The sequence below is a fragment of the Lipophrys pholis genome, assembly GCF_963383615.2.
Source record: "Lipophrys pholis genome assembly, chromosome: 3".
Classification (NCBI taxonomy): Eukaryota; Metazoa; Chordata; class Actinopteri; order Blenniiformes; family Blenniidae; genus Lipophrys; species Lipophrys pholis.
The window spans coordinates 25,032,870-25,047,350 of record NC_137627.1 but is presented as its reverse complement, the minus strand read 5'-3'; the positions used below and the strand labels follow the sequence as shown (position 1 = coordinate 25,047,350).

General features: G+C 44.0%; 1 protein-coding gene across 1 annotated transcript; it reads right to left on the bottom strand.

The window, feature by feature from the left end:
- Window positions 1-1,114: 1,114 nt before the first annotated feature.
- On the bottom strand, window positions 1,115-14,481 carry LOC308107567 (transmembrane protein 87A). Its single transcript, XM_080459969.1, has 21 exons — window positions 14,203-14,481; window positions 13,691-13,763; window positions 12,535-12,632; window positions 12,115-12,234; window positions 11,883-11,939; window positions 10,100-10,162; window positions 9,253-9,306; window positions 8,988-9,111; window positions 8,648-8,709; window positions 8,333-8,516; window positions 8,111-8,210; window positions 7,250-7,343; window positions 7,067-7,144; window positions 5,665-5,773; window positions 5,532-5,590; window positions 5,292-5,395; window positions 5,026-5,099; window positions 4,727-4,788; window positions 4,593-4,645; window positions 4,474-4,504; window positions 1,115-1,753 (listed from the first exon to the last, which is right to left on the bottom strand). Exons 1-21 carry the CDS (start codon window positions 14,326-14,328, stop codon window positions 1,712-1,714), a joined length of 1,767 nt encoding a protein of 588 aa, XP_080316095.1. The 5' UTR covers window positions 14,329-14,481; the 3' UTR covers window positions 1,115-1,711.

Here is a 14,481-nt window from a genome sequence, read left to right as displayed (position 1 = left end):
AACAACTGTTGACATGCAGAGGATCATCCATCCATTTGTTAGGCCCCAAAACCAGACAACCAGAGGTGGTGACGTTGTTCACACACTCTCTCTTCGGTGGTCGCCATGGCGGATCGTCTGGCTTCTCTCCTGTTGCACCTTCAGGTCTTCGTCTCCTCCTGCTTTTCTACACCATCCCCAAAATGTTGAAAAGTCTTCTGCACTGCAAACTATCTCCAATGCACTGTTGATTTGACTTTTCATCTCCTGTGCCCATGTATTCCCTTTGTAGGAGCAACTTCCTGTCTCCTTCCTGCTTTTTAATGAGCCGGCTGGTGGAGAAGTGACGTCAAAGGTCATGGTTATGAGTCTCCCAATGGATGAACCTCCTTCATAATAAAGTTCATTAATGACCTTTACCTGAGCAAGGCAATATTAGTAGTAAATGTCAAACCCTGGAGAGTCTTTCACTTGCATTCACTAGAAAAAAGTTGCTTGTGCACTCATGATTATTCATATTTAAGTTCAAATATGCAACACTTTGGAGAAGATCCATACATTAGATCAGAGTGAAATATAACAACACTAAAATCTGACAATATATTAACTCGCATTTTGGCAGCAGAGGAAGAGATTTATCTCCTTTATTACCAATAAATAAATAAAAATAGATTGGGGGCTGCAGTCCACAGCTAAACCTCATTTTCTCCAACTATTTTCAATGATTTGAACTGAATGTTCTCAAAAGTTCTGACACTGCGTAGAAGAATAGAAAAGAAATACTTTATCCCCGATGGAAATTCTTGAATGGTTCATTTTTTGGAGTTACGACTGAGGACCCTTTTAGCATCAGAATAACATGAATTACTTAAAATAATTTATCCAAATGTCGTCCACTGGGAATGTGAAGAGTTCAAGCAGACGCAGCCCGGGCGTTTCCACACAGACAATGTTTCCTAAGGTTGTTTTCAGAGGCTCTGAGCTTCCTTATCTTGTAAACAGACACCTTAAACACTATGGAAGTTTTGCGGTTTGACTTGAAAACGTCGTGTAAACGGAACCTTAACGCTGGCAGTTGTTTTGGAGATATCAAGAGGAAGAAGGTGTCCCCAGAGGAAACTCCATCAACACGCTTCATGTGTTTAGAACAAAGTATTTTAATCGAAGAGGACATTTACAGCATATTAGCCCCACAGAATTCATCACCGGCGTTTTTCATAAATTTCCACTTAATTCACATCGTCAACAAAGGAGGACAGAAAGTTCCAGATCACTGTCGATCAGGAGTTCATAGCAATCGGAACGTGTTGACTGGTTCAAACCGGATCCTTTGCTTTGGTTTGAACACGCCGTGGAGACTCAACACACACAGAAATACAACATGTACGTTTGTTTCAACCTTTAAAAAAAAAAGCCAACCCTCTGAGCTTCTGCTGTGAAAAATCGCTCTGCACGGTGAAAAGGCAAACATCGAATCTGTCAAAATATACTGCATATATAGATTTATAGATATATAAATACAAACAGGCAATAAAAAGAATCGGTGTGCCGTCCCAGTGTATGTACAGTCAAGGCTTACGAAGCTGATAAATTCAGGGATGAAATCACACACAACAAACTCTCCCTCCGCTTCCCTCATTCACCCACCACCACCACCTCCTCCTCCTCATGTGCACTTAACCACCCAGAACAACCCCCATCCTCCTCCTCCACCTCCTCCTCCGCCTCCTCCTCACTCCATCTTCGACATCTCAAACTTGGTGGTCATGGTTTCCTGCAACACAGAACACAAACATCAAAGACCGTTTACATCTTTTTAAGAGAAAACTGAAACTTTTTCAAAATGAAAAACTTTCCCGAAACTCTTGAGTTATGCAGGTGAGCACGACGACGGAGGATTCAGAGAGAACATCTACTACCGTTTACCTGTATAGGTGGAGAACATTTATTACCTCCAGATCATCATTCTGTCCTCTGTGTACCAGGAAGCCAGCCAATTTCAGCATTGCTAATGCTAATGCTAACCACAGCTACGATGGAGCAGGCTAACGCTATTGTTTTCCCGTTTGTCAGGAAGGACTGAGTTAACTCAGGATCAATACTTTTGGTTTGCTTTTGGTTTTTGACCATATTTATTCTGGAGTTATTCCTTGGTAGTTTTCTTGAAACACATAAGATACACATAAGTACAACGAGATTTGAAAAGTGCCAACCCATCTGTGCATCATAAAATCAGTCAATGAACACGTACAAATAAAAACTGTTAAGAATATAAAAATAGAGGCATAAAAACAAACCATAACTCATACACACACAAGCGTTCCGCCATTTACATATTTCAACTAGTTGTTGACGGGGTTTTAAATATCCACAATAGTTGTTTGACAGGTCTTTGCATATTCCGACTCGTAGTTTTAACAGTGTTTTGACAAATGGTAAGGAGTTTTTGATAGCTTATTAACATTATTATACCTGCTGTGGATTGAGAATGAGAGAAATCCTGATCTTCGACTCGTTCAGAGGATCATGCTCCAGCTAAGTGACTCTGAACTTGTTTGTTTGTTGCTCCTGGAGGAGTTGAATGCTGGCCAGGATATCACAATCCAGGATAATAGGATTGATTCTGACTGCAAAACAACACGTAACCACGGGACAGACATGCAAACCAGGCCAAAGCTTTTCCTCTCTGGACAGAAAACAGCTCACATCAGGTTTTACTTTAATCTAGCAGCTAAGAGGAGGTGAAACCATCATTCCTTCCAATCAGCCACATCATTATGACCACTGACAGTTAGGTGAATTCTCCTGGTCATTCTCACAGCCACAGCGGGGCTAGTTCAGGACTAGTTCAGGGCTAGTTCAGGACTAGTTCAGGGCTAGTTCAGGACTAGTTCAGGGCTCGTTCAGGACTAGTTCAGGGCTAGTTCAGGACTAGTTCAGGGCTAGTTCAGGACTAGTTCAGGACTACTTCAGGACTAGAACAGGGCTAGTACAGAACTGGTTCAGGTTGAGTTCAGGGCTAGTTCAGGACTAGTTCAGGACTAGTACAGGACTGGTTCAGGTTGAGTTCAGGACTAGTTCAGGACTAGTACAGGACTGGTTCAGGTTGAGTTCAGGGCTAGTTCAGGACTAGTACAGGACTGGTTCAGGTTGAGTTCAGGACTAGTTCAGGGCTAGTTCAGGTCTAGTTCAGGTCTAGTTCAGGTCTAGTTCAGATCTAGTTCAAGACAAGTTCAGGACAAGTTCAGGGCTAGTTCAGGAAGAGTTCAGGACTAGTTCAGGACTAGTTCAGGGCTAGTTCAAGTCTAGTTTAGGGCGAGTTCAGGACTAGTTCAGGACTAGTTCAGGGCTGCATTTTAACCTATACTTGTTTGTACTGAAAGACATTGTGGACTGGTTTCATCCACACTGGACCATTTTTGACTAGTTTTTGATTTAGTTCTAGAAGTATTTAAATACACTAGTTTCAGGTCAGCTTTGGATAATTAGAGACTCAGTACAGACGAGTCTGATCCATATCTTATTCTAGTTTTCGACTTCTTGTGAAGGCATTTTAAACCAATTCTGAACTTTGTCTTTGTGACCAGTTTACTTGGAGGTACTTGAGACAGATTTTTACCATAATAGAGTCCATTTCACTGACATTTCACTGTATTTTGCACCAGAAGGTTTCAATAAAATTGCCTTTATGTTGTGACAGAAGTCCTTTTCTGTGTAATAGTTTTTTTTTCCTTTTTGAAAATATAGACATTTTCCTCACGTATACTCTGCGCCACAACAAAAGAAAAAGCTCACATTTAAAGGTTCTTATAACACTATTTCACTGGTGGCGTCCATTGAAGAGGAAATTGGACGGAGCTAAAATGTGTTTGACACGGCTGATCTATGTGATTAGGACACAAAACAGTGTTGAAGTGATGATTTCCTCTTAATCTGAGAATATATTCCAAGAGACTTGTTGAATTATTGCTGCTTGGTCTCACGTTAAACAGCCCAACAGAGAAGGTGAAGTTAACATGTGCGAGATGAGCCGTCGGAGTCTGAATCCATCAAATCTCCGTCTCTCTGCGTTCTCCACACAGCTTACGTAAGGAACTCATCTGGCAGCAGAGGCCCTCTGCTGATTGGTCGACTCACCGAGGCTCAGTAAGAAGATGACAGTGAATCATCTGTGGAAACGTTGTGAAGAAGCGGCGAGCGGAGAAGATAAACGGACATTAAACGTGATGCCTGCCTCATCTGATGAATCAGTGACGATTTCCTCGTCAATGCGCTCGGCCTGCCGTCGCCATGACAACGTAGCAAGATAAACAAGAGGGTGTGACGTAACCCCGGCAACGCAAGGGCTCTGCTTCCCCCTGCTGGTCAGAGGCAGAGCTACTGTGTGTGTGTGTGTGTGTGTGTGTGTGTGTGTGTGTGTGTGTGTGTGTGTGTGTGTGTGTGTGTGTGTGTGTGTGTGTGTGTGTGTGTGTGTGTGTGTACCAGAAAACATACCTCGTCAGAGTCCAGCAGGGGAGGCAGGGCGCTGTGAGGAAAATAAACACACATTTACAATTCTTTTCTTTTTTTTTAAACGTCGATGACTCTTTGGGTTCGTGCTCGCGGTCACTTACACGTCGGCCATCGAAGTCGGGATGTTCTCTTCAACCCATTTCAGATCTTCGTCCTGAAAAAACAAGTCACATTGAAACCGGAAGGCAGATTAAGACTTTTTTGATCTGACGTCTCACATTGTCGTCCGACTCACCACTTTGTTGGCTTTGACTGAGCCGTTAGCTTCGTTCTTCATGCCCCTCATCTTCATCCCACCTGGAGACGCAGAACAGTGAAAAACAAACGCACCAAGTTCAGAAACGCTCAGACTGAAGAAGTTCAGACGTGAGAGCAAAGACAGAGTGAAGCTTTCGCCTCTAATCTCGGATTTATTTCATTTAGAGTTTCAGAATTAGTTCAAATTTCACTGACAGCCAATTAAGGAATATCAAGAGGAGGAAGAAGAGGAGTTAGAGGAATTAGAGGAAGTGTGAATCGGGTTGAGTTTCTGACCAAAAGCTTCGTTCATCATTGGCTCCTTCTCCTCCTCGTCACTCTCTTCGTCCACCAGAGGACTGAAGGCGTACCTACACACACACACACACACACACACACACACACACACACACACACACACACACACACACACACACACACACACACACACACACACACACACACACACACACACACACACACACACACACACACACACACACACACAAAGTATTACACCACTGTTACACACAGGACCCCCCCCCCGACCACCACCTCCTCACCTCTGGTTATTGGCTGATGGTCGCCATAGAAACATGATGACCAGCAGGATAATGGAGAACAGGAAACGCCAGAAGGAGTCGTCTATCCAGAGCTCCCTCCAGTCCTGTAAAACACATTAAACACACCCTGCAGATCACTCAGTGAGATCTAACGTAACACTACATCACCTTACATCATGTTGGTTTATAAAACGAGTACAGATTCTCTAAAACCCTCCAGAAACAGTGAGAGAAACTTACAGATTGACATTTGGACATCCTGAAAGTCTTCGTGGTCCAAATGATGAAAATGACCGAAGCTAAGAAGCACAGGCAGTGATTATGATTGAGAACAGACTCTGCTCCTGATGTGAGGACGACGGAGGAGTCCTACCGATGACAGCGAAGATGAGCGTGTTGGTGAAGTGTCTGTAGAGGGAGAGTTTCACCACATTCCTCCGGAGCCGCAGGAGCTTCATCGTCTGAGCCAGACTAACAAAGATGTGACGGCGCGGTCAAGGAACAACAGCCGGCAGTTTGAACTCTCTGGTCCTTGCAGCTGGAACTACCTCTCAACACTTTCTACTCTCTCACATCTGCATCTGCAAACTTTACTAACGCTGCTGGAGACTTTACCTGAAGGTCGAAGCTGATTAAAAATAGAAAACTTCACTTATGATCCACAAAGCAACACGGAAAATACAACGATAAAGCAGAAAGGTGGAGGAAAAAAAAGGTAAGGAAGAGAAAACCTTTCAGCAGCACTCAAAAAAAAAAAAAAAAAAAAAAAAAAGCGGGAGGGAGGGGCAGTAATGGATATCCACCAGCAGAGAGAGGAGTCGAGCACAGCCAGAGGAATAGCAGCCAGGAGAACTACATCATCTTCAGCCTGGAGGAGGAGGAGGAGGAGAAGCAGCAGGAGGAGGAGGAACAGGAGGAGGTGGAGGAGTGGGATGACGAGGAAGAGCAGGAAGGTACGGACGAAGAGGGGGAGAAGGACGAGGACAACGAGGAGGAACAGGAAGATGAGGAGAAGCAGGAAGAGGAGGAGTGAGAGGAGGAGGAAGAAGATGAGGACAAGGAGGGGGAGGAAGATGAGGAGGGGCGGAAGAGGAAAAAGATGAGAAGGAGGAGGGGGAGGAAGATGAGGACGAGGAGGAGCAGGAAGAGGAGGAGAGAGAGGAAGAGGAAGAAGATGAGGAGGACGGGGAAAATGATGAGGAGGAGGGGGGAGAAGATGAGGACGAGGAGGAGCAGGAAGAGGAGGAGAGGGAGGAAGAGGAAGAGGAAGAAGATGAGGAGGAGGGGGAGGAAGATGAGGACGAGGAGGAGCAGGAAGAGGAGGAGAGGGAGGAGCAGGAAGAAGAGGAGGGGGAAGAAGCAGACAGTGATTGACACTCAGCAGGTTGATTACAAAAGCTTGTTTGGTTGAAGCAAGAACACACACACACACACACACACACACACACACACACACACACACACACACACACACACACACACACACACACACACACACACACACACACACACACACACACACACACACACACACACACACACACACACACACACACACACACACACACACACACACACACACACACTTATGAATTCATTCTTACTGTATGTCTTTATATCTTTCACTATGGGTTTAAACTTTTGCAATTCAAAAAGAGGAAGGGACTGGTTGGAATCGCAGTTTCCTAGTTATGCAGGATGATTTCTAGAAGTACAAAGACAAACATCTGAGCTGCTGCTGGAGCTTTTCTCCTGAGATCAGAGGTAAAGGATATCCACCACACCACACAGGAGTCAGTGAAGGCCAGAACTATGTCACATAGAATCAGACTGCTGGCGTTATCTCCTCGATCCTGCAGGAGGAGACACGTTAGAAACACACACACACACACACACGCACACACACACACACACGCCGAGTCAGTCAGTCAGTCAGTCAGTGTGTGTGTGTGACTCACGGCGTTGACCCTGAGGATTCCCTCCACCACGGAGAAGCTGAGGTAAAGCAGACCCACAGCCACCACTCTGTGCAGCAGAGCTCCGAGGCGCGGCCTGGTGGACGCACGAGGAAACACACGACTTTAACGCATTAAGGATTATTTTCAAACACGTTTCATGCACAGCAGAACAAAAACCACATGTGGTGAGCGGAAGGCGTCTTACTTCTCATTAAAACAACCCAGAAAAGCTTCTGTATCACCATCCGCCGTGTAAAATTAAACATTGATGTAAATCAAGAAAAAATGTAACTAACTAACTGACTAAATAACTAAATAAATCTTTTGTGTGATTTGCGACAATAAAGATGTAAAGGGGTAGGATTAAAAAAACTTCTTCCTACCCTCTTTTCGAACATGGAAAACACATATTGTAGGACTGTAAATCCGGAGTGTGTGTCGGTGATCTCTGGATTACTCATTTGGATGAATGTCTCTCTCTTTTGTTTTAATTCATTCTGTTTGTTTCTCTTGTTTATGTTTTTACAGGCTTGGAAATAAATAAATAAACAAACAAATAAATAAACAACCAACTTGGTTGAAAGGACTAAAAGCCAGATGCTCTATAATCTGGATGTTAGAGGAGGAAGATGCTCTATAATCTGGCAGCTAACCCACTGTAGCCTCTCTTATTATATTTGAGTGACTGCCTCCATCACAATAATCAGTAACTAGTGTTACTGTAACAAGTCGTAGAATTACAGTGAGTATCACGTGCCGCTCACTTTCACGGCCTTCAGACGTCCAGTCTGATCATTCTAAATCAATAACAATCAGTCGTGTGGATATAAAGCTGCAAACAGACTGGATGATGTCACTGACTTGACGATGCCGTATCCCAGACTGGCGATGATGACGAGCACACGGGCCAGAGTCCTCTTGACGGCAGAGAGCACCTCGGCGAACACCACCGCCCCCTGGACTGCAGGAGGACACATTACAGCTGCTCATTCGGCTCCGTCAGCCTCACGGGACACACACACACACACACACACACACACACACACACACACACACACACTGCTCCGAGCGGACGGCTCCTACCTGACAGCCCTTCGTATCGGATGCTCTGGAACTCGGCATAGTACACGGCCTTCTCCAGCATGCCCAGGAAGATCACGCCTCCGATCCAGAACTGGATCCGGAGCAGATCCCGCCAGTAACAGGCCGACAGGGCGAGCCACAGCACAGCCAGCAGCACGTAGACGATGCACATCACCATGTAGAACTACACACACACACACACACACGCACACGCAAGCACAGTCACATCTTCTCTTTTTGTTTCATTACAGTAACAGCACTTTGAAGGCAGCACATCGTGTGTGTGTGTGTGTGTGTGTGTGTGTGTGTTCTTACCACTGTCAGAGGCCACTCGGAGGCTGATATGTAGCCATGAGGGCCCAACATGCTGACCTGGACTAGAAACACAAACAAGCTGTTAGAATTCTCCTGCTGTGAGGCGACAGTGCAAACCACTGCACTGCCGTAACGATCGTTACACTGAAGAACAAACTCAATTATTTGTATCACACATTATTTCCTAGTTTAACACTGACGACTGTTATTTTTTGTTTATTTTTTTTTTTGTAAAGAAGAAACTCTGTGTGTGTGTGTGTGTGTGTGTGTGTGTGTGTGTGTGTGTGTGTGTGTGTGTGTGTGTGTGTGTGTGTGTGTGTGTGTGTGTGTGTGTACTGACGCTGCAGACTCCAGGGTGTAGCGGGAGTCTTGTCAGACGTGATCTCTTTGATGTGGAGAATGAACATGTATGGTCCGTCCTCCCATGTCTCCGCCGCCGCCTCCAAGTGGGCGGCACCTGCCGCCTGGGGAGTGAATCAGAGGAGAGATGAGTACACACCCACACACACACACACACACACACACACACACACACACACACACACACACACACAAAAAGTTCTGTGCAGGTTTCTGAGAAATTTTTGAAAATTAATCCAGCTCACCTGTTTACCAGAGGGTTTGTTCTCCGAAGTAGTTTTATTGTCCTTCGCAGCCGGCTGACACACACACACACACACGCACACAAGCACACACACACACACACACACACACACACACACACACACACACACACACACACACACACACACACACACACACACACACACACACACACACACACACACACACACACACACACACACACACACACACAGAATTATTCACATTGATCTTTACTTTAATCTAAATCCACATGTTTTATCCTTTTTGGTATTTATACTTATTTGATCTTATTTTTAAGTTTAAATCTAAAATCTTAAGTTCATTAAAAAGGGTGAATGTTTTTCACAAAACAACAAATCAAAATGTGATTTGAATAAAAAAATACAAATAAACAAAATACCAGCATGAATAAATACATATTCCCAAGGAATATTTCCAAAGAAAGGTTCAATAAATTAAACAGTGAGTGAATTGAAGAAAAAGGAAATGAAATAAAAACACAGAGTGAAAAAAAAATTATATGATCTGGATAAGATATTTTGCAAATAGAAATAGTTTTACCTACATGGAGTAGAATAGAGAATAAAAATGTAATATTAGATTCAATAATTGAATTTTATCCTTAAAAATTTCCTTAATGAAACTTTCTTCTTATAAATGCTGTGGGGCTAATTTAAAAACCTCATCTTGGATTGTTCCTGCTTCATTATGCAGATAATTTAATGTTTTTCTCAATTATTTAAATATGGAAATAAGCAGAAGGTTTTGTAATGGAAAACAAAACAAACTAATCTCCAGGGTAGAAGCAAAATTAATGCAAAGTTTGTGGTGAAATTCTGAGCCCACCTTTGGTTTGGGGAGCTCCACGTCTCTCTTGGTCTTCTTCGCTGAGGTTTTCACGGTGGGCGACTGAAAGACGCAGATACACAAACTGAGGCAGGCTCGTTTTCAGCGTCTCAAACTCTGTATGGTATTTCTTCATTTTGGACTTTTTTCTTTACAAATAAAGACACAATCACGCAAGTACTAAGTACTAATCATAAGAGAAAAGATCATAATCAATAATCATACAAACAATCATAACAACAGCGACAACAATGATAATATCAACAATAATCAATGATAATAACAATGTATATTTGCTGTTCTAAAAGGAGGAGCAACCTGCTTATCCAGCCCCACTTCTATTCTATCATAGGCCCTGTTTACACGACAGCGTTTCATGTGACAACACCTAATCCGCTAAAAAGAAGGAGTGCATTTACACTGCAGCAGCGGACACAGAGACGACGATGTAGTTAGTATGCCGGGCCACGGGATGGCGCTGTTGCTTGATTTTGGAATGAAACTACACAGTCGTGTGCAGAGAACAATACACTATAAACGTGAAGGAAATGGAGAGAACCTGACATCAGCATGGACTGATGAAGCATCGGATGCTATCAGGGAGAGTCTCAACTATTAAACTACTGATCTGGACGATAAAACTAGAATATGGACCGCGGGTCGTACCACTACGCCGCCGCCATGTTTGTTTACAACTGAATGAGCAGGACGGAGGGGGAGAGATGTGCATGCGCAGTAACAGGCTCTGTAGCCTCCATCAGTCTCTGCAGGAGGGAACAGCGCCGTGAAAGAATCTTTCCACTTTGGGAGCCGGATTAAAAACGGATACAGTGCATCTGCAAACTGTGTAAACGGACCCCCCAAAGGTGAAGAAAGTTTTGTGGATACACTCTAATTCGTTGTCGTGTAAACGGGGCCTTAATTAACAGAACATTCCTCTCGCTGCTGTCAGGAGTGATTTCCGGGTTATTGTAGCTCCTCCTCCAGGAAAATACCAGGCTCAGTTACTAATATCACATCAAACACTGACTTTATTTTTAATGCCAAAATTTGAGGGTTTACAATAATTACTTTGTAGGAGCTATTCAGTATTGACACTGTTATTTTTAATATTCATTCATTTTTGTATTGTATTACTTCATCTAGTATTTGTTTTGCTATTTTTGTGTGGACTTTTCAAACTCCCACTTTCATTCCTCGGCTTTTAACCCAGTTTAAAACTCTGCTCCAGTTTTTAACTCCTCCCATTTTGTGGTTTTAACTGTATTTCATTGTTTTATTGTTTGCACTCTATGTTTTCGGGGTCCTATGTCTACTGATGCACAGCGCTTTGGTTTCAGCTGGAGTTGTTTCTAAGTAAATAAAGCTGATTTGACGTGACATTTAAATTAAAGACAAATATCCGCTTTGTCGGCCTCATTACTAACAGTGAGTACGAGACGTCTGTTTGCGTTGTTCAGCTGGTTTTTACAGACGTGATCTCAAACGGAGGATCAGACGAAAGAATGCAGCGCAGCCTCGATTCAGCTCCAGCAGCTCCATCCTGTTCTGCAGCTTCATCACCAGGTAACAAGATACACAGACGCCTTTCAGTCCTCCACAGTGAGTATAGAGACCTGGAGGAATCCGCCAACGTACGTGTGTGTGTGTGTGTGTGTGTGTGTGTGTGTGTGTGTGTGTGTGTGTGTGTGTGTGTGTGTGTGTGTGTGTGTGTGTGTGTGTGTGTGTAGGTAAAAGCCCTATTAAAGTCCTTTTCAAGTTTCGGGGGTGCGGGTTGTCTCACCTGTGGCAGCGTCGGTTCTGTCAGACGAATTTTAGGGTCAAAGTTCTCCAAATCAAACTGAGGAGGAAAGAAAAGGATTATTTTAAACAATAACGTGTCGACATTTTGTACTGTTTTGTGTGTGTGTGTGTGTGTGTGTGTGTGTGTGTGTGTGTGTGTGTGTGTGTGTGTGTGTGTGTGTGTGTGTGTGTGTGTGTGTGTGTGCGTGTGCGTGCGTGTGCGTGTGTGTTACCGTCTTGGGGGTCATGCGAAGGGAGCAGGTGGTCGGAGGGTACGAATGGAAGACATAGTAGCCACTTCCTCCTCCTGGATAAACCTGCGTCGTGCGGAAGTAAGTTGTGTCTTGTTCAGACTGGGAAGAAACAAACAAAGAGTCGATTCAGAGAAATTCTTCTTCCTTAATTTTACAGTCACAGAAAAGTAATCTGACAAAAGATTGAATGAAATGATATGAAGTAATGATTCTGCCACCAGCAGCAACGTGACATTTACACGCACATTAGCACATTATTAACATTGTCACATTGGTGTTTGCACAAACTTATTTCTCTGGGTTTCATTGATCTGATGTGTGAAGTAAAGAGTGAAACACGTCTGGAGCTGCAGATGTGTCCTGATATATTTGTGTGCAGGAGCGAAGCCGGCGTCTCACTCCGAGTCTGTAGATTTCGTTGTAGCAGTGCGAGTTCCTCAGATACCACGAGACGTTCAGCCGCACGGGAGTCGTGGCGTTACAGGTGTCCGACAGCACTGCCAACGCAAACAGAGAGGCGCCAGTAACTAAAAGATATCCCATTACTATCATCAGATTAGTAACTCCCCTCGCGGGCAGGAAACCTTCTGTGGATTTGCCATGAAAACAGAACTTGGACGGTTTTGGAATAGTAGGAGAGCTGCTGTCTCGTTCCACTGCGCGTAGCATTAGCTTTAGCCTGTATCCATGGCGGAGGTGATTAGCATGAGCATTAGCTTCACTCGCCATCTGCAGTTTATCTTAACGGTTATGATAGTGTTAGTTCATGAATTATTTTTTAAAGAAGCACAAACATCCAGATTATAGAGCATCTTCTTCCCCTAACATCCAGATTATAGAGCATCATCCTTCTCTAACATCCAGATTATAGAGCATCTTCAGTGAACATCTAGACTATAGAGCATCTTCCGCGAACATCCAGATTATAGAGCATCTTCCTCCACTAACATCCACATTATAGAGCATCGTGCGCCTCTAACATCCAGATTATAGAGCATCTTCCTCCACCAATACCCAGACGATAGAGCATCTTCCCCCTCTAACATTCAGATTAAAGAGCATCTTCCTCTAACATTTAGATTATAGAGCATCTTCCTCTAACATCCAGATTATAGAGCATCTTCCTCCACCAATACCCGAGCATCTTCCTCTTCTAACATTCAGATTAAAGAGCATCTTCCTCTAACATTTAGATTATAGAGCATCTTCCTCTAACATCCAGATTATAGAGCATCTTCCTCCACCAATACCCAGACGATAGAGCATCTTCCTCCTCTAACATTCAGATTAAAGAACATCTTCCTCTAACATTTAGATTATAGAGCATCTTCCTCTAACATCCAGATTATAGAGCATGTTCCTTCCATTAGTAACACAGAAAAGTGAGGGAGGAAAGTAACTCTGCTGCTTTTCATAGAGGTAACTAATAAAAGCTCTTGTGTGTTTTAATCCCTGAACTAAAGTGAAACCACTGCGGCTGTAGCCTCCTCGTCGTGCTGGAGTCTTTGTGTCGTGGCAGAAGATGGCAAAGAGCATGAGGGGAGTGTGACCTCACCTCTGAGCCGGATCAATGTGTTGTTGAAGAGCGTTTTGGTGAAGAAGAAGTACGACTTGTGCTTCAGAGTCTCCTGTAACAAACACAAAACTAGGTTTTCACACAGTGTGTGTGTGTGTGTGTGTGTGTGTGTGTGTGTGTGTGTGTGTGTGTGTGTGTGTGTGTGTGTGTGTGTGTGTGTGTGTGTGTGTGTGTGTGTGTGTGTGTGTGTTTTCAAGGTTACTTGTCATTTCCTTCCTACATAGTAACTGACAGCATTAGAAAAAGTATTTTTATAATCTCACTAAACTCTAACAGAAAAGTTTCATTCTCACTGTGGACAGATTCAGAATTAACCTGAGGGATTAAAACTGGAAAGATTCACATGAAAGTCTAATTTAAATAGACATAATTACTTATCACACACACACACACACACACACACACACACACACACACACACACACACACACACACACACACACACACACACACACACACACACACACACACACACACACACACACACTTACACTGCTGATGTCCACGGTCCACTTCCCCTGTTCAGACACGGCCCGAACCGGCCCGCACACCGCGAGCAGCAGCAGCGGGAGGAGCAGCGGCCGGGACCGGACGGCCGGAGCCGCGGAGCTCGCCATGAGAGGCACCAGGACGAGGATAAAGAGGGAGGAGAAGAAGAAGAAGAGGAGGAGGACGAAGAAGAAGAAAAGCTGAACAGCACCACACAGACACCTCACAACAACACCTGCACTTCCTGCTTCCTGGACGCCTCACGCGCAGGCTTGTGACGT